General features: G+C 51.4%; 1 protein-coding gene across 4 annotated transcripts in view; it reads right to left on the reverse strand.

Moving 5' to 3' along the window:
* Positions 1–1,541: 1,541 nt before the first annotated feature.
* Positions 1,542–27,983, reverse strand: part of FLNB (filamin B) — a 142,890-nt gene continuing 116,448 nt past the window's right edge. For all 4 annotated transcript variants that reach the window (XM_044921341.1, XM_044921340.1, XM_044921339.1 and 1 more), the window contains 15 exons: positions 27,585–27,725; positions 24,793–24,921; positions 23,954–24,127; positions 22,944–23,102; positions 22,441–22,644; positions 21,260–21,412; positions 21,027–21,149; positions 17,364–17,630; positions 16,605–16,742; positions 14,973–15,088; positions 11,730–11,862; positions 9,940–10,116; positions 5,514–5,732; positions 4,152–4,355; positions 1,542–3,243 (listed from right to left, as the gene is read on the reverse strand). In XM_044921341.1, coding sequence (XP_044777276.1) covers positions 3,056–3,243; positions 4,152–4,355; positions 5,514–5,732; positions 9,940–10,116; positions 11,730–11,862; positions 14,973–15,088; positions 16,605–16,742; positions 17,364–17,630; positions 21,027–21,149; positions 21,260–21,412; positions 22,441–22,644; positions 22,944–23,102; positions 23,954–24,127; positions 24,793–24,921; positions 27,585–27,725 — 2,525 coding nt within the window. In that variant the 3' untranslated portion in view covers positions 1,542–3,055. The remainder of the gene's footprint in view (positions 3,244–4,151; positions 4,356–5,513; positions 5,733–9,939; positions 10,117–11,729; positions 11,863–14,972; positions 15,089–16,604; positions 16,743–17,363; positions 17,631–21,026; positions 21,150–21,259; positions 21,413–22,440; positions 22,645–22,943; positions 23,103–23,953; positions 24,128–24,792; positions 24,922–27,584; positions 27,726–27,983) is intronic.

The following is a 27,983-nucleotide window of genomic DNA, read 5'->3' on the forward strand; positions in this document are numbered from 1 at the left end:
TCGGCGCTTGCAAGGGAACCGGGCCTCTCTGGGTCGAGGATCTCTGAGCGTCAGCTGCCAACACCGTCTGCTTTAACCTCTGCTGGCCCCGAAAGAGTGATGGCTCAGTCAGCCCCTGGTAGGAAAGGGGCCAAGTCAACTGGTGAAAGTCAGAAAGGGCCTGCCTGGTACCTGTTCAGGGTCGAGTTTCAAGTCATGGAGGTGTTTGCACAAACAGCGGCCCGTTCCCTTGGCAGCGAGTCCAGATGCAGAGAAGAGCTGCCCCGTGGCTCTAGCCATTGGCCACCTGGGTCGAGGGTGATGTCACAGGCAGGGACCCGCCAGGGCAGCCCCAGGTGCGGCCTTGAATGAGGAACGGCACCCCCTGGCAGGGGTCGGTCACAGACAGCTGTGACCAAGACTCACAGCTCCGAGAGAGATTTCGTGCGCTCCTCACCACCACCCTGAGGGAGGCCTGCTCTCAGAGGGGAAGCCACCTCCCCGAGGCCGTACCGCCACCGAGCGGCCAAGCCCACGTTCCAACTCTACCTGATGCCCAGGTCCAGCTGGGGACAGAGACGTGCTGCCTCCCCAACAGAAACCAGCCAGACTTCCCGGGACTGAAACCAGCACCTGTGCCCCTGGGCTCCTCTCTGGGCAAGGTCAGCATCACCAGGCAGAGCCTGGACAGCAACCCCCAAGCCACAAACCCCTCAGGGAGCCCAGGAACAGTCATCCCCGGCACAGGCCCACAGACAAGGGGGCTCCCTCCAGGAGGGGCAAGGGAAAACTTCCTTTCCTCCCACCTCTCAGAGGTAAACAAGCCTCCATCCTGATCAACAAGGAGGTGACAGGAAGAAACACACAACAGGAGCCCGTCTTCCTTCCCTGACTTTCCCTCCACCCCTCACCCCCAATGGAGGGCTAGGGGCCCAGCAAGGACTTCCCGGGGCTCATGTGGGGGCTCCTGGTGCCCTTTCTGCTCCCACAGGGGTATAACCAGGGAGGGAGAGCCTCCATTCTGGGGACAAAATGGCCAGGGCCTAGGGTCTGCCCCGAGTGACATGTCCATTCAGCACCTGAGTCGGTATCAACACTGCGAAGTGGGGTCACGGGAGCGCTGTGAGGGTGAGGAGGAGGGGAGGGGGGAGGTATCCTAAGCGCCCGTCAGGCACAAGCTCTTCCCAGCCGAAGGAAGGAGCAGGGAGAGGAAGACAAACACCACACACGAACCCTGTTGTCCAAGGGCAGCTGGGAGGACAGGTGACCTAGCTTCTTGTTTGAGTCAACTCCCTAGAATGACAGTATCTCTGTCATCAGGAAGGCGGCTTTCTCTCCTAGAGGCTGTGTCGGTGTCCCGGCCCGTCTAGCCGCCTGGCCTCTCCTGAGGATACCCTGCCAGCGGGGCTCACGGAAAAGCCTCCCCCCCTGCAAACAGAGGCCAGGCTCACCATCAGAGCAAGCTGCCAACCTGTGTCCTTTCGGCCAGCGGCAGGGAGGGCTGGTCAGAGACTCGAACCATTTATTCTGAAACAACACCCTCCAAGAACACCAGGGGAGCTTGACGGAGCAAACATTTAATAAGTTATGAGATACAATTTACAGTCGGCATTTGATTCCAGTTTCGCTTCCACGTCCCAGTTTACAAAACCTGTGGCCCTTTCACATTAGGCTTCGGGCTGCTCTGGTGTCTAAGAGGTGGGCTGTGGCCACCACCTGCCCCCTGCTGCTGCTTCTTGGTGATGGTCCCCTCCCCTCGCTCCCGGTCCCACCCACGGACGCACCCGTGACACTTCCTCAGGATGGAGCCGCAAATCAAAAAGGTCTGCCGGCCCAGACCACACCGCACACCCGGGCCCTGAAGTCAGGGTGCGGCCCCGAAGGCTTTCACTTTATCCTGAAGGCAGCTCAGGTCTGCAGAAAGGGGTGCAAAATGTCTCACACCCCGTTTCTGGAATTTGGGCCCTGCACACTGCTTTCCAAACAGCCTCGGATGACGCGGTCAGGGCCAAATGTATACAGAGCCCCCGTCAGCTCTGCAGCTGTCACTTGTGCCCAGTGACAGAAGACCACCAGGGAGCTGCTGCTGTCCCTCCCACGCCCTCCACAGCGCCCTTTGAGGCCAAAGGTCAGCAGGAGTTCCATTCTTTCCGATCTATAGTTATTTTCCAGAAGTGATCCCACGGCTGACTGGAGGTGGGTGTGGAGTGTTCTGCCCGGTGACAGGCCTCTGCAGATGAGGGCGGTGACACGGTGACCCACCTGCGGCCATTCGCACGTGCTGGCAAGCCTCATCAGACTGACAAATGGCCGGAGTGTGTGTTAAGAACAAAGGCTCGTGTTGGTTTAAAAAAAAAAAAAGGGATCTTTGGCAGGAGGGGGCTGCTTGCCCCAGCAGAATTTCCTCAGACCCAGAGACTTCAATGGCCTTTAAAGACAAAAGCAAAACGTAGCTGCCAAGATGGGCACATGTTACAACTTTGCAGGGAAATACTCAGCAGAACGAGGGGAAAGGCACTAGGAAGCATGGAGGCCAGTCTGCCACCATGTAGCCGCTTCCCTTTGAGACGCGTACAAAGGCCATGGAGCAGGCAGGGGTGTGGAGAGGAGTAGTGTTGAAATAATGGCGTCTGCCTAAGAGCCTTTTATGGGGTAGGCTGCTGGTCCTCTTCTAAATGCCAGCCTCAAGTAGGTCGCCTCTTTGCCCTGTCCCTCCCTGCCAGTCTCGTTTCACAGATGGGCTAGCCAATTTCATTCTTTAGAAATGTCAGTCTTGCGAGTGACCTTGGTCTATCTGCAGGGGGTGATCTGTGCCAGCAAGAGGTCGGATCTGAACCGAGTATGCCTGGAAATCTTCTCAGCTCATGCATGAGTATGCATTTCTTAAAAGTCCCCAGCGCGTCCCTAAAGAGTCAAGTCTAGGACTTATTTCTCAAGGCACTTTAGAACGGCAATGTTTTCGGGATGGGGTTTCAGACCCACAAACAGGCTGGAGGAAAACTTTGTATAAAACAAGTTACGAACAAGCAACAAAAGCAACCACCAGAACTCCTCCCAGGATCTGACGAGAACCGTTTTAAGGCACCGTGACATGGAAGGGACTGCCAGGGATGTGTTCCTCTCCCCACTTCACGGCCAGAACGTAATCTCCCTTCTCCTTGACGACATATGTGACGTTGTATTGTTGATTGCCCACGTGCTTCATGGAGACCTCTTCGCAGGGGGTGGTTGGCCCATGGACACCGATCAGCAGCATGTTGGAACCTGGGAGGCAAAGAAAGGTGGTTACTCTGTCAGGATGCATCATGGAAGGCAGAGGAAGGGGAGGGAAAATGGGAGCCAAAGGAAATATACCAACTATTGCCTGTTGAGATTCTACAATGACGCTGGAACCTCTGAGAGGTGAGATGGCAAGGCAATTACAAGCAAAGACTCAGAGCCTGATGGCATGAGTTCAAATCCCCGCCTGCCACCTCCTAGCTGGGGGACCTTGGATGTGGAACTTCGCCTCTCTCTGCCTCAGCTTGCCCATCCGTAAACAGGAGATGATGCCAGCACCTACCCCCTGGTCTACAGAAGTTGTATGTGAAGCCCTCAGCTCGTAATAAGGGTTATGTAAGTGATGGCTACTCTGATCTCATTTATTCTCATTAGGAACTTAAGGAAGGTGACTTTATTATTCCCATTTTAGACAGCAAGAAACTGACATTTAGAAAAAGATTTAGTAACTTTCCCAAGATCACATGGCTCAGTTTGGGGAAGGGAGGGAGGGAGGGAAGAAGAGAGAAGTAGTGGAGCCAGGTTTCCAGCCCAGATGTGCCAGATGCCAGAACCTAGGCAACTAACCACTGACACCCAAATAAATACCCAAGTTCAAACTGCAATTAAGCAATTATTGGCAGAGAAGGGGCCGGGTTACTGATTCAGTCTGCCCATCTGTAATGGGGATAATGCCACCTTTCCGGTCTACCTTGAGGGCATTTGAAAGAATCAAGAGTCAAAAGAGGAAAATCATTTGAAAATATTAAGTGCAGGAGAGTGGGGTAATGAGCAAGGTTACTTGTAAACATTTGGGGTGCACGGGCAGGTGGGCACTGCAGGGAAGACTAAAGTTAGCAGAGGGTCCTCAGCCCGCCTCCACCCTAACCCTCGAGCAGGACCAGGCTACCTACCAGCCTTGCTGCAGTCCACCAAGAAGGAGCTCTTTTGGCCCACGAAGGCCTTTGAGAGCCCTGCCCCTTTGGAGGTCACCTTGCTGGCGTCTGAGGATGCCTTGGGGACGGCACTATAGCAGGTCTCTGTGGATGACCTGGTCACGGACTCCACCAGAATGGACGAGGTCTCGTTAGCAGAGCCAGGGCTGACCAGACGCTGGCCTAGAAGATGGGAGGGGGCGGAGGGAGGAGTTAATGGCCAGAGCAGTAGGTCCTCTCAGCTAGAAGAGGCAAGTGCCCTGGGTAGAAGCCCCGGGAAAGTCCCTGCACCCTGACAGCTGGATCCCAAAGCTACCGCATCCCCAACACCTGAGCTAAACATTACCATCTCCCCATCTCACCCCCATAATGTCTTCCAAACCCCTGGGTCCCACCCCACACAGCGAGGCAAACGACAAAGCCTGGAAATCCCTCCCACATAACCTCGTGCCACCCTGCAGAATTTACCTCTTTTCCACTGAGATAAAATACTCATGTATAAACAGTGTAAAGGCAATGTTATATGTTGGGGAGAACATATAACAAAATAACAAAAAAGGTTCTCTCTGCATGTAAGAAGATGATTTTTTATCTGAATCTTTTAATCTTTCTGCAATGAAGCTATACTACCCATACAACAGTGAACCAAGCAGAGACCTGCAGAAGGGATTTACCACAATATTTATGATGATTACCTTGGGCCGTGGGCTGTGAGGTGGTTTTTTGTTTTTTTTTTTTTAAAGATTTTGTTTATTTGACAGAGACACACAGCGAGAGAGGGAACACAAGCAGGGGGAGTGGGAGAGGGAGAAGCAGGCTTCCCGCCGAGCAGGGAGCCCGATGCGGGGCTCGATCCCAGGACCCTGGGATCATGACCTGAGCCGAAGGCAGACGCTTAATGACTGAGCCACCCAGGCACCACCTGTGAGGTGGTTTTGACTGGTATTTTTTCTAGTGTCCTGAAGGAGGCCCATTTTTGTAAATGTAATAAAACCTTTTGATTATTTTAAACGTGAAGGTTAGAAATAAGGGTATTTTTCAGGTCCCTATCTAAACAAATACATTAAGATATCAAATATGTAAATATTTTTCTTTTCTGTTAAAAAAAGAAAACATGATTTTTTCAATTTCTACACTCGTTATTTTGTAGGGGGATGACGCTAGCACACACCCACAGGCTTCTAAAGATGTTTACTCCCCTGGCATGTCCTACCATTTCTTTACATTCAAGATTCAAAGTAGATTCAGAATATCTAAAATTACCCACAGTTTACTGCTGATAATCTGATAAGACACGCTCCATAGAAAAAAAGAGTAACTTCAAAGCTATTTGGTTGTTACCTGTCACCTTGGCCTTGAATGGACTGCCCACAATGTGGTTGGGCCCGCCATATTTGACGCCAATCAGGTAGCTTCCAGGAGCCATGGGGGTGTACATGACTTTGTACCCTTCTGGGGTCTCCTGGCAATCCATTTTAACTTTGGACGGGCCTTCAATGGTGACAGATAATGTCCCTGGCCCTGCTCGGGTGGTGTTGATGAAAAATTCAGACTGGATACCTGGGAGAAAGGAAGAGGGGATGTCGTATTGGTTTGAAGGGATGGGGGGGTGTGGTCTGGGGAGCTTTCCCAGGGGCACTGAAGCAGTGAGGGGGGGGACACACAGGTACCCCCACAGAGAGGCGGCCTCGGTGGCGGGCGAACCCACCCATACCAGCTCTGAGCTCCTGGCACAGAGGGCCTCCCTTTCCAAGGCAGAGGCAAGAGTGTGGCTGACATTTCGCCCACCAGCACCAACCGCCAGGACACCCTGTTCTCGCCCCTGGGCAGGCACAGTGGCTGAGGGCAAGAAGCCGGAGTCTTCATTGTCAGCCTGAAATGCTGTTTCAGCTGCTGGGGGCTCAGCCTTGCCTCCAGGGGGGCGGGGGGCGGGGTGCGTGGGCCCCTCTGACCTTTCCTTTTTCCCCTGAGTGGACTTGGAGAAGCCGAGCAGGCCCAGCATCATCTTCTTCCCCCACAGGCTCCTTGCCCCAGTCACCACGCTAAAGACCGGGGCAGCTGCTACAATCTGCCAGCCCCCCACTTTGCCATGAACACCAGCAACAAGAATAGAGCCAAAACAGTGGCTCCTGCTAACTGAGCCATACTCGCACCACGCGGGCTCCAGGTCCCACAGTAAGCATCCTGTTACGTGCCCAGTGCTTCCTGTTTAACAAATGACAGAGGCTCAGGGAGGTTCGGGCACTTGCCAGGCAGCGCTATGAACTAGGAAACTGGTAGAACCGGGGTATGAACAATTCCATGTGGCCCCGGAGCCTCTTGCCCGGCCCACAGGGGACTCCTGCACGGACGTCCTGCCTTGTGACGAGAGAAAAGCTGGGCCGACCAATGACCATGGCACATTCGTGCCTGAGCCCAATGTCCTGCAGAAGCCTCCACTCCTTCAGGCCCGTTTCCCGCCCAGACGGGGAGGAGGTGGTCGGTGAGGGCTGCCCGCTACAGTGCCCTCTATGGGCCATCCCTGGCACAACAGCCTTGCGCAGGGCAGTGCTTTTTTTCCAGAGCCCTGGATGCAGCCCCAGCTGGGAACTATTTGGGTTTAATTATAGCTCCCAGGCCAGAGAAAGAATTATTGTTCTGGCTATCAGTAAAACAAAGGCGCTGCTATCTTGCAACCCGCAAACACAACCCAGCTGCTTCTGGAAGCTCCTGAGGCTCCTGTCCCAGCCTGCCCCCGCCCCCCACAACCCGATTATCTCAACCTTGTTTCTACACCATGCAGGCAAGAGCTAGGCTGTGCAGGCAAGGGAGGGGTGGCGCACAACAAGGGACGGCATTTCCAGGAAGTAGCTGCAAGGCGACGATAAGGAAAGATATTTTTAAAGCGAAGATGAAAAGACCCGGCTGCAGGGGAAAGAAGCCCAACGCATTTTAACAAGTTGTTCCCTTCTCGAGAAAGATCAAGATCCGTGAATCCTGGCCGGGAGGGCCTGAAGAGACAGGGGAGATGAGGTGGGAAAAGGGAAGTAAGGAAGGACAGGCAAGAGCTACCTGGAACAACCTATTGGGTGGGCTTCCTTCTTCCCATTTTACAGGAAGTGGAGGCCTGGTAAGGTCAAATCCTTTGCGCTAAGTCACACAGCTTGGGAATGGCAGGACTGGGATTTAAACACAAGATCTGCCCAGTGTGGAGCTAAGGCACTTGCCTGAGAAGTGAGGAGAAAGAAAATCCACGTGCAGGAGTCCCTCTGCCGACTGCTTCCAGCTAGAACCAACATGATACCCCCAAACATCTCCGGGCATGGCAGTGTCCCCCGCTGCAAGCCCCCATGTGGCTAATGCATGTCTACGGCAGCCCTACTCCATCGTGAAGGTGGGCGAGGGGGCAGGGGAGGGAAGGAGGCTCTTCGGTCCCACCTCGTGCACACTGGGGTTCTTGGAGCATTTTATCAGGAAGACTGGTCTTCCAATCCAGAGCGTCGAGAACCCCCTGGTCTAACGCCCGACCTCTCAGCTCCTCGGCAAGCAGACAGTCCCACCCCGAATTCTCCACATTCCCCTGCTCCCGAACCTGCAAAATGGACCATTTAAAGCTCAAGCCAAGAGATACAGCAAGCCTACCCATAAAAACACAGGGAAGTTTGCTTTATTCTGCAGGTCAGGATGCCAGGCCCTCCAGCAGCCAAGCACAGATACCTTTTCATTCCATGCACACTGCAGCTGTGTAATCCTGGGATGGATATTTGGGGAAAGGCTCGGAAGCAGGAGGGCTAGAAAAACAAGACGTCTTCCCCTTGACAAGAGCAATATTTACACAGGGTTTGAAACCGGCATGCTCTGTACCTCTCCCTCCTGGCTGGGAGTTTCCCCATAAGACTGGCTCCTCTCAGTGGCATTCGGCTCTTGCAAAGCACAGCCTGAAACCCAAGTTCCCGAGAAGGCATGCAAGCAGCCACGAGGCAGCATGAGGCCCCGAACGCAGCAGGTGTGACCCAGCAGGAGGGTAAGGTGGCTGCCGGCAGCTGCGGGAGCCCTCAGTGGCTGCTGTGGGACCTGGACCAAGGTGTGCGTGGCTCCAAATGCCGGGAAGAACCCGCCCCCCGTCAAGCAGGTGGCTTACCAGGGTCCAAATGCCTGCACTCCTGCCTGGGGACTATTCCAGGCAGCTGGGAGAACAGAGGTCCTGGTTTAGGATACTCTACAAAGTGGGCCACTAGGTTCACTACCACTGAGTGAGCCAGCCACTTAGGCAGCGAAACTCTGGGGTTAAGGACACAGGCTTTGAGGTCATGGACCTGGACTGATGCCTGGTTCTGGCCCCTCCCAGCTAAGTAAGCTTAGGGAGTGACTTGACCCTTCTGAGCCTCACTTTCTTCATCTGTGAAATGGAATGGCGTAGGGTGAGGTGTTACCATGCCTCTTATAAAGGGCAAGCTGCTGGCCCACAGTTCTGTGTGGAGCCGGACCGGATGAGTCTCGGGAGTCCAGAAGCACTTACGCCACCCCCGTGGGTGGTTCTGAGGCCACTGCTATGACCAGAGCTCGGGGCGGCATGCCAGCCTGTCAGTGACGCCTGGACCTAGGCAGGGCCCCTCGGGCCACTCAGGACACTGGCTCCCTAGGGCTGGATGCCAAGTAACCACAGCCACCCCTCTCCTTGCCCACGCGAGGCGGGTCTGCTCTGTCCAACTCACCGCATCGGGGGAGACTCACAAGGGACTCGAGCCGGGACTGGACTGCATTCCAAAGGCCCTTGCAAACCGTGTCCCAGTGCGCCCATGTCTACGGACGTGCCCTGCAGAGAAGTCTGAGTGGACAAGCTCCCCGTGCCGGCACTCTCCGTACCAGTCACCCACCCCACCTCGAGGCTCACGGGATGAACACTAACCGAAGCCATTACAAAGGGCATAGATCTGTGTTTTGACACAGGAAGTTCTTTAAGATGCCAAGTGGAAAACGTACAACAGCACAAGCACCAAGACTATTTCTGTATATTAAGAGCCAAACTCTATGTCTACCTTTTTAACAAACCAACTAGCTAAGCGACCATGCATGAGGACGACAGATACAGGCAGTCGGAAGGTCCTTCCCTGAACCACCGGTGGTGTTCCCTCCTGGGTCTAGATGGAAGGTGGGAGAAGCAAGGAGACGGAGCCAGTTGCATTTATATCCACCCCTGCTGCCTCTTTCACAGTCAAATGTACCCCATCCATGGCAAAGACTAAAAAGATTGTAACGAGTCCAAAAAGCTCTAGAATTCTTTGCCACCGTCTTTTCTCCTCCTCCCCAAGGACCAGAAACTAAAAGGGAGAGATAGACCATGACAGGTCCTACTGCAGATTCAAGGTTGTTTCTCTGAGCCCAGGACTGCTGAAGGAACAGAGGGCAGGAGACCTCCCAGGAGGCCCGTGACACACACTGAATCCTCTGAAGGCAAAGAAACCCTCAAAAGCAAAAACAGGGCGCTGTATTCCCTCATAATCAGTGTCCTGGCCCTGAAGTCAAGGCACTTGGCCAAGGAAGACAGGGGAAGCAGAGGAAATAGTGATGAGGTGTGATAATACAGTCATCAAGCCCTTGCTCCAGACTTATCTTGGGTCAAACCACATGCTCCAAAACAACTCTGGGGATCAAGAGCTCCAAAGTGTCCATCACTGCAGCTTCCCTGGGAGAGTGCAGGGAAGGCTTCCCGAAGCTTGAAGAGCTCCTGCTGGCTGAGCCCTGGAGTGGGCTCAGTTAAAGATGAGAGGCCGAGGTCGTGGGTTACCTGTGGTGCCCCCCTCAAGCCCGGCACCATAGGCAGACACCAGGGCGGGGTTCCCTGCTTGTCCGGGCTCCCCGACGCGCACTTTGAAGGGGCTTCCAACCACGTGGCTCCTGTTGAACTTGACGTCGATCGTGTGGATGCCATTCTCATGGGGGATGAAGCGCACGGCGTACTTGTCTAGGAGAGTGAGCAAAGTACAGGGTAAAGCCAAGTACGTGGACACCACTGAGCAAGGTGAGGGCAAAGGACGGGAGGCCAGCCTGAGATGGTGAATTTTAAATCATTAATAAGACCACAGCTCTAGAAGTCCTGGCACCCAATATGTTGGATTTCAAAACCAGATGGGCCTATTTATGTGTCCCTCGTCAACCCTTTGGGAAATGCATCCAAATCTCAAATTCTAGGTTTCATCCTCTGTGGTGTCTGCCTTGGGAGAACACTTTCTTTTTCTTTTCTTCTTTTTTTTTTATATATTTTTTTATTTATTTGAGAGAGAGAGAGAGAGAGAGAATGAGCCAGGGGGAGGGGCAGAAGGAGAGGGAGAAGCAGACTCCCCGCTGAGCAGGGAGCCCCATGCAGGACTCGATCCCAGGAACCTGGGATCATGACCTGAGCCAAAGGCAGACGCTTAATCGACTGAGCCACCCAGGCACCCCTGGGGAAACACTTTATGAAAAACTCACTTCTCACTTGGCCCCTTGAAGGGAAAAGAAATGGTTCCAACTGGCATTAATGCTTCTGAATTAAGCTCTAAGCTACCAACTGCCCCGCCCCCCTCCCCGGGCAATGGCCAGGTTTTCCACAGTGTGTTTGGGTCACAGCATGTGGCAATCTGTTCACTGAACAGACACCAAGAATATCCATCCATCATCTCTTCCTCCTTGAAGCCCTCCCACCTAGGATGCAGACTGCCTGTTCTCCTACCTCTCCAGATGTCTACCTTCGCTGTACATGCGCAGGACACACAGCAAATGCCCGATTAAGGGCAGTGATCACAGGGCCCTTCCTCATGCATCGGGGCCCACATTCAATGTCGCTTCCTCTGAGAAGCCCTCGGGCCTCACCAAGGCAGAAGTATTTTTCTCTCCTCCTCCTTTATCATTTGGTTCTCGGTTCCCCTGGGGTATTGGTGACCCTCTGGGGTCCTCCCCAGGGTACTACAGGCTTCCGGCCAGGTCCCCACTCCACTCTGAGCTCCTCTTTGAGGGCAGGCATCATGTCTTCCTTAGCCTTACCGTCCTGCCAAGTCTCTCACACTTGATAAATGTTCACTGGCAAAATGGCTCATTAAAGTTGATAGAGGTCAGAGAATTCCGTACGTCAAGGGAGCGGGCAGGAAAATCTTATGCTAGTGAGCATGCTGGAGCCCCAGATTCTTTGAAATTTACAGATGAACATCAATTAACTTTTCCCTCAAAGTGAGGTCGAAGAGTACTTATTTGTGTCATAAGGTCAACAACGTAATAAAAATCTGTAAGATTTTGTTAAACTAGGAGAAAAAAATTACAATGAATAGAACGTGAAGGGAATCTGAAAAACAACAGAAAATAAAGCAGTATTTGTTGAAAAGAAAAGAAAAAAGGGAAGGCTATATCCCGAAGTGTCTTCCTATCCCTGGTAAATGTTTATGCCCTCATGTGTACTCAGTGCCTGGCAACAGCAGGAGAAGGGAATCTGAAGGCTGGCTGGCCTCGGTGCGGCCGATGAGCCCTCCAAGGGGGTGCACGCTTGCAGACATGTTCCTCGGGGAGGCGCAGATGCCGGGGCCTGCCCACCCGCCTCCAGCTTACCTGGCTCCAGCTCAGACACGTGGCACTCCTCCACGGCTCCGGAGGGGCTGTGCACCTTTGCATCAATCTTGCCTTTTGCCCCATTCAACCTTATAGCAAAGGAGGCTGGCTGGTTAACTTTTAATCCCGATTCCTGGGAATTTAATACATTAAACAGGTTACGGCCCTTGGTGTTCCTGCTCAGTGGCACACACTGACCCGACCCGGGACTCCAGGGGACGGTTCTCATGCAAAAAGGCCCAGAATGTTTATCCATGTAACATCTGACAATAGAAGAGCAGGTGCCTTCTTCCACACTTCTAGCTTTAAATATAAGACAGCAGAGACACACGGCGGCGGCATCTAGCACCTTGGTTCGGGCTGGAAGAGATGGTTACTGGATTTGGAGACTTAAGACTATCCTGCCCAACAGAACTATAATTTCCATATCTCAAACAAGACCTGGACAGCCAGAAAACCCAGTGTCTTCCAGGTCAAAAAAAAAAAGGGCTCTCTTTTGAGAGGAGCCTGGCGACTGAAAAAACCATGTACTCACCAACATGAATAACGTTTTGTATCATTGCTATTTTTTATCTCAAGGGTAGGAATGGAGATGACTTTTAATAAACTCGTAAATGACTATACACGGTTAAGAATCAGCAGGACCTGGGGTGACTACCATTTCCTATGTGTAAGTAAGTTGTTCAACCTTTGAGTCTCAGTCTCCTCATCTATAAAATGGGCACAATTACCGAATCTACACCAGAGAGCTATTGAATAAGGATGAAATGAAGTGATGCATTCCAAGTACTCAGCGCAGGTCCTGGTCCATACACAGAGAAGCTCACAAAGGTCAGCTTATCGTTAAATATTAATATGCATTTAGAAGTTGTCTGCACCGCACTCCCAGCCCCCACCCACCCCCAACAAAAAGAAACACAACAAAAAGAAGGCTACCTTTCACTATTCACTGGATCAGTTTCACCCTCCACACTCTGTCCTGCAAACTACAGCCTCTCCCAGGAGGAGGGGATTAGAGGTTTAGATGCTTAAGATATTTTAAAATTGGCCAGTCCTGAACCACAAAATTTTACAAGTTAGCAGTTTTGCGGTAAACTTGATCGGACAGCCACTCCTCAGATGATACCTCAATGTGCAATCGAAGGACGTGGGGGGTCTTGTTAAAATGCAGATTCCGATCCAGTGGGTCAGAGGGCGGGGGGTGGTGGTATGGGGAGCCTGGAATTCTAGTAAATTCCCAGGCAATGCTGAGGCTGCTAGTCCCAGGCCCACATCTCAGTAGCAAGGTACTAAAGCTGCACTGCCTAATTGGTAGTCACACAGGGGACTATATTTTTTAAAATTTAAACCAATTAAATTAAATAAAATTAAAGATTTGGTTCCTCGGTTACACTAGCAACATTTCAAGGGCTCAATTGCCACAGGTGGCCAGTGGCTACCATACTGCACAGAGGAGATATGAGACATTTCCATTGTTGTAGAACATTCTATTCCACTGTGCTGCACTAGAGGTTACAGACTGGGGCGAGAGGACTGCACACAAAATTCAGGAATCTCTGATTGCCAGCTCGCACCCCCTCCCAACATCCCCTCCTCCACAAAATGCCAGCCGACTTCAATTTTCTAAAAAGTCTTAAAAGCAAGACAAAACAATACATGCCTCTCTATTCCTAACCAGCACCAGATGTTGGCGTGCAGGCCTCCAGCAAATCTCCGATAAGTAATTTACATATCACTCGGCACCAAGTGACCCGGGGAAAAACGGGACAAAGAAACACAGCCTGCTGCACACTTATTCAAGTATTTACGACCCAACGGTGACGAGAGGACTCTACAGAAAAGTCTCCCGGAGAGGATTTCTCCAAACCAGGTTTCTGGGGGACAGAACCATTTACATTACCTGAATCCGCTTGCCGCTAAATCCTCAAGAGGGAGATAAACGCCTCAGAAGATCTGAAAGAAATCTTCGAGATGCATGAAGGCAGCTCTTTGCCCTCAACAAATGCCGGGTTTATCTCCCTCCATAGGTTTTAGTTAAGTCGGCCACAAAAAGAACTTCTGTTAAGAAGCCTTTAAATGAAACACAAGAAAAACATCTACACCACAGTGACCAGTTAGCACCCTTGGGACTCTCCAGGTGAGGCCTCTTCAATCTGCTGATGGCGGTTCTGCTTTGGGTTCTGTCTGGGTTCCCTGATGTTTGGAACAACCAGCAGTACCAATTCTCCTCAGGGAAAGGTTAGAATCTCAAGTGTAAACCAAGTGCATGGAATTAGAGCCAATGAGAGCACCAACGTGAGATACAGGATTGGGTTTCATTCATTATTTTCAAGAATGGGGGCCGGGGCGGGGTGCAGCTGAAGGCTACTGAGAAATCCCATTTATCAGAAATCAGATTTGGGGATTCTGGTGTGATTTTGCAACTGAATCGCTACTCCTGATTTCAGACACTGAATTTACTTTTCATTGTCCCAAGCAAAGACACAAAGGCATCCCTAGTGGTCTTAGTTTGGCTGCAGGCTCTAATGCAACCTTGAATTCGATAGCCTGTTGAGGACAGGAGAAAAGTTGCATTTCCTGGCATCTCAACAGATTGGACTGTGTAGCCACTTGGCACAGTGCAGGGGCAGGGATTCAGGAAGCCACGGTTAAGACCACGGGTTCTAGAGCCCCAGAGACCATCACTCCGCCCCATACTAGCTGGTTTCTGGTAGCCGTAACCTCTCTATATCTCAGTTTTTCCATCTTTAAAACGGGGTCAGGACAAACCTACTTACCAGGCTCTTGCAAGGATTTAGTGAGGTAATACTGATAAAGTCCTTACGTAGTGCCTTGCACACTTATAAATAAATCATTGTAATAAAATCAATCGCAATTGACTTTCTGGAGGGAAAGGAAGCCTGAACTAGCAGGCTGTTTGAAAGCCCTCCTTATCCCTTAACCAATTATTAACAGGCCTCCTTTGTTTCTCTGGAATAAACATTTAAAAAACTAACTTGTTCCCAAACATTGAGGTGTTCTGTTGACTGTGGCTCTGTTTCTGTTTGCCCCAAGTGTCTCCTGTCCTAAACGTGTGTGGGGGGGTGACTCTGCCATGGGAAAGGTCCTCTACAGTTGGCAGCATCTGCGGTCACACTGGGATGGGGCCCTTGGCACTGAAGGGACGATTGAAGCGGCCTCAAGAGTCCAGGATTTCACTAGTCGGCCTGTGGCCAATGAGATGGATGCTTCCTTGCGTCTCACCTGAAGGCTCATAACAGTGAGGCGGCGGGCGTCGTCAGAGGGCGCGATGACCGGCACCAGGTAAGGACTTTCAGGGATGTGCTCGTCGTTGAACTTGATAGATACCTCATAGTTACCTGTGGGGACAGGAAAGTCCCATCATTTCAGAGATTCTGGGAAGGAGGTTCCAGAGCGGCCTCTGGCTTCCTTCCTGGGACTGAAATGCCTTCCAAGAGCCCCTGCCTCCCCGATGGCCGTGGCTGGTTGGTTGGTTGGTTGGTTGAGGGCAGGTGACCTAGCTGAGGTTGAGCCAATATGATTCCCTTAGTTGGGCAAGGGCTGAGATCCTTTTTTTGTTTTTTAAAGATTTTATTTATTTGAGAGAGAGAGAGAGAGAGAGCATGCATGAGTCGGGGGAGGGGCAGAAGGAGGAGGAGACTTCGCCAAGCAGGGAGCCTGATCCCAGGACCCTAGGATCATGACCTGAGCCGAAGGCAGACACTTAACTGACTGAGCCACCCAGGTGCCCCAAGGGCCAAGATTCTTAACCTGGGTCCACAGGGCCTCCCTAAGGGCCTGTGTATAAGGAGACCCAGGAAACTTGAATGGGATAAAAAATTACACCTTTACTTTCACTAACTTTAGGCTGAAATTTGGCACTTTCTTTTTTTTTTTTTTAAAGATTTTATTTATTTATTTGAGAGAGAGAGAATGAGAGAGCACATGAGACGGGGGAGGGTCAGAGGGAGAAGCAGGCTCCCCGCTGAGCAGGGAGCCCGATGCAGGACTCGATCCCGGGACTCCAGGATCATGACCTGAGCCGAAGGCAGTCGCTTAACCAACTGAGCCACCCAGGCGCCCAATTTGGCACTTTCTTTAGACTGACTTTAGAAATGTCAACAAGAAACACTAGAAGTACACTTTAGAAGTACTTGTGACTTTGTCACCAACAAAGATCACAGATATTTCATATAATGTATTATTTGTTTCAGGGGTACAGGTCTAAGGTCACAGATATTTTCATGTCACTTTACAGTTTTATATATACCTTGACATATCATTTACATTCACCTCTACTCTGAAATTTAGGTTGTTAACAGACCATCACCAAATCCTATGATTTAATGTATTCCGGAAAAATGTGTATATGTTACTGTGTTACACATTCCCTTGAAGATTTTGATAACTCCATTTTAACATAACTGATTTCTTTTATAATCCAGTGCATTTTATATGTTTCAAAACATTATCCTGAGAACAGTCCCTATAGGCTTTTTGCCAGATGCCCAAAAGAGTCCACGGCTCACAAAAGGTCAAGAACTGCTGCTCGAGGGAGCTCAGATGCTGAGGCCACTCCTCCAGAGCAGCCACAAAGCCAGTGGCCAAGGATGGGCAGAGAGGCTGGTCAGTAGGCAGAATAACAGGGCTGCATGAAAGCATGAAGCAGAGAGGCCAAGAGAGGACCAGAGAACCAGACTCCCTGCCTCCTTGAGGTCTGACTGGATTTCCTGCCATGGGTTTTCTAGGAGGCGCTCCCACGCACCCACAGAGATAAACTTTTTCACTCGAGCTAGCTCGCCAGGCTTCTATTCCTTACAACCTAAGCATTCCCCCAACAAGGAACACGTCCTCAGTTGGCCCGTGATTACATACCAGGCTCCTGGGCAATGTAAGACACACCGCACGATCCGTTTTTATGGTCATCGAATGTAATCTCGGCCTTACTGGGGCCCTCGACGGCAATGGACAAGCCACCAGCACCTGCTTCCCGGGTCCAGATGCTGAACTCGGCTGAAGCAAAGAAACACCTGGTTCGTGACCGAGCTTGGGACACACTCTCTTCTTGCTCACACACACAATGCTGGGTTATGTCTGCTCCCTTTTCTCTTTCTTTAAGCCCAAGCAGAGCCCCAAGGAAGGGCATCACTGATGTTTTTGAAGCATCACCCATGAGAACATGAAGTTCATGGGAAATCAGGCATCTCCAAACACACCCAACCGAGGCAGAAAAAGATGAGAATGCTCAGTTTTGTCCCTACAGATCTTCCCACCAGCAACCACCACTACCATTGGTTTTGTAGAATTCTAGTGTGTTCCACCGAATGTCAGCGCTGCAGGATGCTCTGCAAAGAGCTTCATTAGCCTGCATCCCTCTTAGATGCTCACACAGTCATTAAAGGTTCTGAGGGGTCCCTCAGTAAGAAACCTGTTTAGCTTTGGATAAGTGAGCAATTCCCAAACATGTATAGCCACAGAAGCCTTGTTTTAAAGAATGCCCCTTATTACCACCATCAGAATCACACATGCCGAGAGTCAGTCTCTGGAACAGGGTGGAGAACGAGGAGTGCTCACACCGCCAGGCTCCTCTTGTTCTTCTCAAGTACCAAGCCCCCCCCGCCCCCGCACGCTCACCTGGGACCCCTGCTTCTCCTCTCTCCAGGCCGGGGCCTCCTGCGCGGACCTTGTGGGCGCCCCCCTCGCCCAGCGGCCCCACGGTGAACTGGAAGGGGCTGCCGGTCACGTGCTGGCCGCGGTACTTGACACTGACTGTGTGAACGCCCATCTCCTGGGGCACAAACCGGACACAGTGCGAGTTCTTCCCCACGGACACAATCTCTGCCTCGGTGATGCGGCCAGAGGGGCTGGTCACGTGGGCCGACATGTCGCTGCTGTTGATTTCTGAAAGGGGGCAGGAGTTTGGGGGGAGGGAGGGGGAGAGAGCAGAGTTAGGGTGAGGGACCAAGGCAGAGCAGGCCATGCAGGGCAAGCAGCGGAGGGCAAGGCGGGTGCAGCCTGGGGCGGTGTGGGGTGCTCAGGCTTTCTCCCATTCAGGCGGGATGCCTACCCTCCTGTCTCCCTTGAACCCTGGGTGGCTGCAGCCACCACGGAGACGGCAGGGCCCCTCCAGCCACCCAGTGCAGAGAACGTTCTAGGGACAGTGACCCTACCCCACCAAGTACTTTTACAGTCTTCCTGGCTGGCCCTAATTCCACACAGCAGTTTCAAACCAGAGCCTGGAGCTGATAGTGACTGCAGGGAAATAAAGCCTCCAACAGCTTAGAGCTTTCTAAGCCAAAGGTGACACGTGCCCATCTATCATGCTCAGAGGGGCTCTTTTCCATTGGGAGGTAAGGGCAGATAATTCAAGAACCGTCACCCCGTACTTTCAAGAAGCCTCGGCATTTCTCTGAGGCAACAAGACAAAATGCATTTAGAGAAAAAGGTGAAACCCATGTTGGTCACAACTGCCAAGGGAAACCATGAGTGAGCCAAGCGTTGAGCAAGTCAAATACCAGAGGCCATGCTTTCAGAAAAGTGGCGCCTCCGGTCACCGACACCGGGACGCAGACGGCGTCTGCCGCACCCGAGGCGCTCATGCCATGCCAGTGACCGTGCCCGCACTGACGTGGTGGAGACCGGTGCACCACATGCTGGGTGACCACGTACTGCCATCACCTAGAGCCACCTGAAGCTGCACTCGCCAGCCCTACAACGACCTGGGTGGAGCAGCCATGACTTTGAGCCCTGAGGACAGAGAAAGGAAGGGCGGTTGAGGAGAGGGTGGCCCCACACGGCCTGGGTCCAGAGGACATCTGGAAGCTGATGAGCCGTCCTCCATTCTGACGACAGAGGCTCATTCAGGTAACGAGGGGGGAACGAGTCTCACCCAGAGTTAGCTGGCACCAAGAAGGACCCATCAGAGCAAAGAGGAGCCAGGAGCTAGAGAGACTTTAGGGAAAGAGTAACTGACCTGCTAGTTCCTCAGGAAACAGACAACTTGCAAAATGAGGAAAGTAAAGCAGATGAAAACACAGTCCATGTCACTAGTGACCCGAGAAATGAAACTGAAAACTGGGTTTTTCCATCGGATTGGTCAAAGTGAGAAGGAAACACAGTGCCCCGGGCTGGTGGGGAAATGGAGAAACGGGCACTGATCCTTTAACACCAGGGCGGTCTGCTGAGGTGGGGCAGCAACCACAGCAGCCGCGCCATCCCACCCCGGGGCGTCCATCCGACGTACAGACGGCCTGAGCACACGGTGAGACGGTGACGGAGCACCGGGCACTGGAATCCAGGGATGGAAATGAGCATACAAGGACTGAGACCATGCAGCGAAGGACAGTGCATCAGGACACGGAATGGAATCTGATGTAGTCATTAAAAACATGATGTGGAGGGGGCGCCTGGGTGGCTCACTTGGTTAAGCATCCGACTCTTGGTTCCGGCTCAAGTCACGATTTCAGGGTCGAGAGAGATTGAGCCCTGCATCGGGCTCTGCGCTCGGTGCGGAGTCTGCTTGTCCCTCTCCCTCTGCTCCTCCCCCTGCTTGCTCTCTCTCTCTCAAATAAATAAATGGGTAAAATCCTTAAAAAAATAGGATGTGAAAGTATCATTTCTGATGTCAAAAGACGCCCAGAATACATTATGTGAGAAGTGCACAAGTGTGATCAGAAAGCGAGCCCATGTGTTCATGAGGATGGAGGCAATCAGGGTCCAGCTCTGTGCCTCATCTGTGAACCCACAACCTCCCTGGCTGACGAGAGATGAGGTGACACTTCCTTTCCCCAGTCTGGAACACCTGAACTTTTCATGATCACAATGCATCATCTCTTTTTAAACATTTTTTTTTTTTTTAAGATTTTATTTATTTATTTGACAGAGAGAGAGAGACAGCGAGAGAGGGAACACAAGCAGGGGGAGTGGGAGAGGGAGAAGCAGGCTCCCGGCCGAGCAGAGAGCCCGATGCGGGGCTCGATCCCAGGACCTGGGATCATGATCTGAGCCGAAGGCAGACGCTGAACAACTGAGCCACCCAGGCGCCCCGCATCATCTCTTTTTAATAAGTGATTCTGTCTGGACACTGCAGTAATGAGGCCTTCCCCACATTCTCACGTGACCAGCAGTGCATCCACACGGGAAGAAGCCACTGAGGACTGCGGAGGAGGCCAGGTAAGTAGACACGGGGCACGTTGGGAAAGAGGGGGAAAGTGGTGGTGGAGAAGGGCCCCCCTCTGCAAATCACACCTGAGCATCATCTGAAGACTATTTCGATTTTCTGTCCCCATGGAATCTGTGCAACACAGCGTGTGCCAGCTTCTAGGCACAGGACCCTCAAAACCTGCACTCACGGTGATGGCTATCTATCTATCTGGCTATCTATCGATCTATATCTGACACAGAGAGAGAGAGAGAGCATGAGCAGGGAAGGGGGGGAGCAGCAGAGGGAGAGGGAGAAGCAGGCTCCCCGCTGAGCACAGAGTCCTACGTGGGGCTCCATCCCAGGACCCTGGGATCATGACCTGAGCCAAAGGCAGACGCTTAACAGACTGAGCCACCCAGATGCCCCAAGGACAGCTCTTTACAGAAGGAACCTGGGCCACATTCAGACAGACCGAAGTGTCCATTTACACCATTCATGGCGAAAAGGCTGGATGTGGCCCACCCACCCAGTCTCCATTCTCATTATAGGGATGGAAGAGATGAATCGAATATTAGAAGGATGCCATTGGGCTGACACCTCTGAAATATTTCCAAATATTGGCATCGACAGGGCCAATTCTCTCACTGACATGACTCTATTCAACAGACAGTAAATTCAAATCTGAAAGCTTATCTGTCTTCCCCCCATGTGACACCATGAAACAATTTTCATCTGGAAGAAGAAAAAGGTCAGGTAAACAGTATTTTTTTCTTGGATGGGGCTCTGTGAAAATAGTATGAAAAATATAAATAAAGGGGCGCCTGGGTGGCTCAGTTGGTTAAGCGACTGCCTTCGGCTCAGGTCATGATCCTGGAGTCCCTGGATGGAGTCCCGCATCGGGCTCCCTGCTCGGCAGGGAGCCTGCTTCTCCCTCTGACCCTCCCCCCTCTCATGTGCTCTCTGTCTCTCTCATTCTCTCTGTCTCAAATAAATAAATAAAATCTTTAAAAATATATATATATATAAATAAATACATACATTACTTACTTACAAATCGTTACACCCACAGAGCACTTAGTATGTCTCCTAGGCCATACCCAGATATGGTTTCCAATGGTGCTCCCTGCCCTGACCCCTAAGCTCCTCATGCTCACCTGGGATTTTCAGGTTCAGGTCACAGATGCTCCCGACAGTGGCCACAGATGGGGCCCGACTGGTACGAGTGATGCTCTCCTTAACTCTCCCCTCCCCGCTGATCTTCACGGTAAATGGGCTCCCTGCAAGAACCGAGAAGGCCCTCGTGAGCAGCCCAGAGGCTGAGGCACGGCACTGACACAAAACCCAACCATCACATGGGGAGTGGGGAGGGGGCAGACGGCAGACGCACCAGGTACGTGCTCATCAGCGAACTTGGTGGAGACAATGTAAACGCCAGGCACAGTGGGGAAGTAGGAGACCTTGCAAGTGCCATCTTCCAGGTCCTCTGTCTGGATGTCCACTTTGCTGGGACCTTCCACTGCCAAGGATATGCCACCATAACCTGCAACACAGAAGCCCAGGGCTGACGGCACCGCAACTCACTGGGGAGGGGGAACCCGACACATGCAGAAAGAACGGAAATTCAAACTGTTTTATTTCCAGACGGCAGGAAGACAGAAATGGCAGGTAGCCCCTACTGGAGAGCTCCAGGCAGAGGAGCAAGTGAAAGGCTCTGAGAAATCCTGTAACGAAAAACCCTGCTGAGCGTGGCTCTGACCACAGAACTCTTCTCTCAAGGATATCTATTAATATCCCACGGAGCACCTGTCCTACAGAACCTGCTGGGGAAGACACTCTGGCCACATGCTTCCGAGAATGGCATGTATTAATCACCAGCTGCAGATCTGAGAATGTCAATTTTTAAACAGCCCCCAGGTACCTCCAATGTCCAACCAGGGAGCCACTAAGGGAGCAGATCCAAAGGTTTAACAACCTGAAGAATCAACAGGGAGCACCAGCCCACCAGGACCAGAAGTTCTCTAGCCCTCTCCCCTGGGACTGGGACTTTGTCCGGAAGCCACCAGTATGGCCGTGACTCAAGAAGGCAGAAGACAAAGATACGGCCCACGTGGCATAGTCTGAAGAGGCCAAACCCAATTCAGACCATTTTAAAGAAGAAACAGGAAGAGATTCCACATTTCCACGAAAGCACGGCTCAGCTGACATGATCCTGGCCAGCTGCCCCAACCTCCTTTGCTTGGGATGAGCCCAGGAGGTCCTGGAAAGCGGCAGATGGTGGTGACAGTACACATCATGACAGAGAGATCTGTGACTTGTTTTTGGCTCTGGATTCAAATGCCAGGAGCAGACGGGCTATTTACTCCTGTTAGTTTCAGTTTCTTCAGCTAGAAATGCAGATAATACCTACTTCACTGGGGGTTGTGGGGCCTAAATATTGATGCAGGTGCAAGGACCTACAGCTTGAAGGATGCTCAGAGAGAAAGGGGAAGTGGTAGGATGAAAAGAGAGCAGCCTGAGCCAAAAGAAGACCATTCCCTCGAGCCTTTCCCCAGGAGTATCTCCACATACCTGCATCCCTTGTGTCCACAATGAATTCAGACATCTCAAAAGTACGGCCCTCTGACAGGCCACGGCCATAGACTTTGGCTCTGCGAGCGTCACCGATCTCGGACTGGACCACCATGATGGACACGGGGCTGTTGGCCACGTGGTTGCCGTTCTTCTTGATGCTGACCAGGTGTTCGCCCACCTCCCGGGGGATGAAGGAGATGCCTGCACCGGAGCACCGATTGGGGTTGGTAAGGTTGGGCGACAGGATGAAAGAGAGGAAGCGGGAGGGAGACACACTTGCAGGAACAGAAATAGGACTTCCTTCCTGACTGCCCAGCAGCCCAGAGCGTCCAAGAAGATGGTCAACATTGTGAGGCAGAAACACACTCGGACTCGTATCATGTGTGAGCCAGAAGGTTGATCACATCGTACTCGCGTGCGCTACCGGGTCCCCAAGGACAGGACTGGAGGAACGCCCATCTCCCCACCGAGCCCCGGCCAGGAAGGCAGCTCGGGCTCACCGATGTGGTTGTTGGGAAGCCTCTTGAGGAGACAGGGTTCGTCGTGGCCGGATGGCGCCTTAATGCTGGCGGTCAGGGTGCTCAGGTCCGTCTCGCTGATGTCGAGCAGGAAGTCGGCAGCAGAGCCTAGCTTCACCTGAGAGCACCGTCTGCTGTCGTCTGGGAAACATCCCCCCCCACCGTGCAGCTCCTGTTACGTGTGGTCTGCCCGGCTCTCTGGAGCCCCCAGTCCACATGCCGTTTACAGAGGTGCACGCGAGAATGAATTACTCCGAGGTAAGTGAAAAAGCCCGCCTGGGACAGTGAACAGACCTAACCAACGCTGAGTGCTGGCTCATGTCTGGGAACTGGCAGGAGACTTGAGTCTTCTCGGACCACTTTTTAAAGGAGCCTTTGCCAGCGGGGGGCACGTGTCACCTGCCTGCCTCGGGCACTCCTCACGCTCCACACGGGACTGCTGACTGCTCCACACACAGGTCTGAACACCTCGGGGACGAGGACCTCGCCTTTCGTATCTCCTTTATAACCCACTGACAGCGCGATATGAACACAGCGAGCACAACAGACACTGGGAGTGTGGGCTTTGAATCAGGTAACCTGGATCTGAGTCCCCGAATACCCACGTATGAATTTGGCTAAGGCACTATCTCACCCAGCGTCAGGTTTTCCATCCATGAAATGGAGATGAAACCTATCTAGTAGTGATGCTGAAGGGCATCTTTACGTCATTCATGTAATATCTAAATGCTTCTGAGGGCCTGCTATTGGCATGCTGCAGTCAGACTGGCACAAAACAAGGGCCCTCTGAATGGTACTGCTTGCTTTCCCTTGGATTACCAGCTATTGGAGGAACTGGGCCAGCCCAAAGTTGACTTTGCACTCCAATTTCTCCCCAAGGAGTCTGCGTGAAACCTACACTTAGATGCCTAGCCTACTGCCACTGGTTTAATGGGGAGAGAGGCTGTCGGGGCAGCCATACCTCCCCCCGCAAACAAGCCAGGTAACCCTACCTGTGATCTTGGCTGTGAAGGGGCTGCCGGGGATGTGCTTGTCGTTGTACTTGACCAGAATGCTGTAGTCGCCTGGCAGGGTGGGCAAATAGGTCACTGTGCACGTCCCATCTTTGTTGTCGATGCAGCTGATTTCAGCCTTGGAGGGTCCCTCGATAGCCAAGTCTAGGCCACCTGTGGATGGGAGGAAGGTGGGAGAGCCTTTAGAGAGAGAGTGTTTCCTTGGGGCGCCAGGGTGGCTCAGTCGTTAAGCATTTGCCTTCGGCTCAGGTCATGATCCCCAAGGTCCTGGGACTGAGCCCCACATCGGGCTCCCTGCTCAGTGGGAAGCCTGCTTCTCCCTCTCCCATTTCCCCTGCTTGTGTTCCCTCTCTCACTGTGCCTCTCTCTGTCAAATAAATAAAGTCTTTAAAAATAAATAAATAAATAAAATCTTTTAAAAAAGGACCACAAACTTAGAAGTCTCTGTGGTGACAAGGGGCATAGGCATAGAGCTTTATCTGGGATTGGCAGTAACTCATGTAGTCTTCTAGATACATGTACATGTGCAAAAAAGAACAAAAGCAAAAACACCATCTACCAAAAAACATGCTTAAGTTTCAGGCAAGTCACAAAAAACATCTCATAGCATCGACCTGATTTTTAATCAGAACACAAAGGAGTTCAAAAGTTCTGCTTTGGGTGGAGACAGAACAGCTCTATAAAGAGATTTATGAGAAAAGAGAAGACAAATGCTACCATTTAGCAGTCTTATTTTTAAAAGCTGCCCTGGAACTGTGTCCACTCAACTCTCCAAACGGACGGCCCGAAGCGCAAAACCCACATAAACCACACGGTACCTTCTCCTGCATCCTCGGTGACGATCGTGAAGGTGGCCGTTTTGTTGGCCACTCCGTACACCAGGCCTGGACCATATGCAGAAACGCTCCCACTGTTCGGGTAGTTCACATAGAACTGGAGCGGGCTTTCTGGGTTGGCAAAGAACACAAAATCAAGGGGGGATTCATTGAGGGGGGAATGCATCCCTTGGACACCTGGTGTCTTTAACATTCCCCTAACAGCGGGCAAGGGCGGTGTCTCCTATGCAGGGGCAGAAATTGAAAGGAGATTCCAGGAGAGCTGACCATGCTGGGATACCCAAGGGGTCTATTCGCGGTGCACAAGAAAAACAATCCCAAGGGTTGCTCCAGATTAGAAGGGGGCTCAAGCAGGATTGTGCAGCTCAACTTGACCAATAAGGGAGGAAACAGCTGACCATGGGGAGAAATGACTCACTACTGGACAGAACACAACTGGAGAGGTCTTTTAGGAAAGCCATTTGCTGCGCCTTTCAAAATGTAAAGCCTTCTGAAGGCCCCTAGTAATCTAAACCACAGTGGTCCTTTCTCCCCAGCCCTGTGCAAGGACTTCCATTTCCAGAGTGCTCAGATCCAAATTAGGAAAAGATTCCAGTGTCCGACAATAGGGGGCCAGTTAAATAAACATTGGTCTCCAGGCAGGTCATTAAAAATAATGAGGGAGGGGGCGCCCAGGTGGCTCAAAGTGTTTGACTCTTGATTTCAGCTCAGGTCATGATCTCAGGGTCGGGAGATCGAGCCCTGTGTTCGGCTCCATGTCGAGTGTGGAGCCTGCTTGAGATTCTCTCTCTCCCTCTCCCCCCGCCCCTCCCCCCCTTGCTTGCATGCACACAGGCACATGCGCTCTCTCAAAAAAAAAAAAAAAATGAGGGAGATCTTTGTGTATTAACTTGAGAAATTATTCATAATGTTTCACATTAAAAAGAGAAAAAAACAAGTTGCTATATAATATTAATACCATTATCTCATTTCTTTGAAGAAAAAAAAACACAGAACGAAATTATATGCATGTCTTGTAGGCACAGAGAGAAACATCTGAGATGACACACACCCCAGGAGTGGAAGTAAAAGAGAAAGAGGAGAAAGACGTTTTTTTACTTTCTCTGTATCTGCATCTTTACAATATTTAGATAAAAGCAAATAATATATTTTTGCTTTAAACAAATATTATGCAAACATATATGCATAAACTACAGCAAACGTCAAACTGGGAGAGATATTTGCAACTTCTATCACAAAGGGCTAATCTCTCCAATATTTCATTTGCTCTCAGAAACTAATATGACAAAGGCCAATAACCCAATAGAAAAACCCGGCCAAGTGCTCAGTTCACAGAAAAAGAAATACAAATAGTCCTTAAACATATAGAAAGTTGCTCAATCTCATTCACAAGAGAAATATAAACAAACACTGAGATACTGTTTTTCGGTTTGTTTTCTTTTTTTAACTGTCTTGCGAAGATCCAAAAACTGGTAGAAAAGCAGGTGCTCATCTACCTTGCTGGTGGGCATGTGAACTAGGGGAGCCCCACCGAAAGGCAATTTGGCAAGATCTATCAGTCGGCCACACTACCCTCCTTGAGAATGAAATCTCACAGCTATACCTTCAGGAGTGTGACATGATGGATATAAAGGCTATTATTCACTGCAGCCTGACTAATGACAGCAAAAGGTAGGGGAGACCCTCCATGTCCTCCAATGGGGGAAATGGTCAAATGTACCACGTTCACCCAAACAGTGCAACACCACGAACACGCTCTATCATTCGGACATGCACACCGTTAGACTGAAAAGGACGAGCTCAGAACAATGTGCAGCGTGTGCTAATATTAATGTACGAATGGGAAAGGGCTTAAGAATCTGTATTTCCCATTTGTTTGTAGAGTCTTAAAAATATTCTGAAATCCAACATAAAAAGTTAACAGCAGTCAAGTTCACGGAGAGGTTAGGTGGGTGAAATGGGCAGAAGGAAGCCTTTCCCCATATCGTTTTTTAAACCATGTGGATATGTTGCCTACTCAATATATTAAATTAAAAAACAGAACTATTTGAACATTAAAAAAAAAAACAAAACACAAATAACACTGTGCTGGTTGACGGACATGAAATCTGAGCTGAATTTCCTTGCCAAGGGCAGTGTGAACGTAAGGCAGCTTGTCCTCTCCTCCCACCCCAAAACCCCACACCACACAGGGCTCTGCAGGCCAGGCTGGAAAGTCCCTCAATGCGCCTCACATTTTTCTCCCAGTGCACCCTTTGGCCATGCTCGGCATAGTGACAAAGACAAACAATCACGGACCTAAGGGCCTGAACTATGACCCAGGACGCTTAGCTGCATCATCCCTTCTGAAAAGTAGCTGGAGGGGCGCCTGGGTGGCTCAGTCGATTAAGCGGCTGCCTTCGGCTCAGGTCATGATCCCAGGGTCCTGGGATCGAGCCCCACGTCGGGCTCCTGGCTCAGCCGGGAGTCTGCTTCTCCCTCTCCCTCTGCCTGCCTCTCTGCCTACTTGTGCTCTCTCTCTCTATCTCTCTGTCAAATAAATAAATAAAATCTTTTTAAAAAAAAAAAAAAAAAAAAAAAAAAGTAGCTGGATCTGCTGGGGTCACAGGCTGTTTGGTTTCACAGGGACACCCACACTGCATTTCTGATCCTGCCACTGAGAACAGTTTCCCACACAGCAGCTGACTGAACATCTGTGCAAACCTCCCAGATGTTCAGGCCCGAATCCTGCCGTCCTGTGGGGCGTGCTGCCCCGGGTGCGGAGCCTGACTCACCAGGGATGTGGCTGCCCATGTACTTGATGTGCATCTCATGCAGCCCGACCTCAGTGGGGGCATATCTGACTGTGACCGTGCCGTCCTTGTTGTCCACAATCTCAGGTGTGGCTGTCTTCCCAGAAGGCATGTGGACCTCTCCTGTTGGAGCACAGGGAGACAGGGCGATGAGGCCCCCCCCCGCCCAGGGACTTCCCCGGGAGAAGCTGAGTGCAAAGGCGCAGGTGGCCTTCAGATCCAAGGGCACTCACTGCTGCCTGAAGCATCCAAGACCCACAACAGGAAAACAGAGATATGTTTGCCTTTATTTTGTTCCCTTTTTCTTCCACAAAATGCAGCAGGCAACTCAAGTAAAAAGTTTTCTATTTTTGTACTGACAAGTGAGAAGCTCAAACTAGA

Source organism: Neomonachus schauinslandi, chromosome 1 (assembly GCF_002201575.2).
Source record: "Neomonachus schauinslandi chromosome 1, ASM220157v2, whole genome shotgun sequence".
In the NCBI taxonomy this organism is placed as follows: domain Eukaryota; kingdom Metazoa; phylum Chordata; class Mammalia; order Carnivora; family Phocidae; genus Neomonachus; species Neomonachus schauinslandi.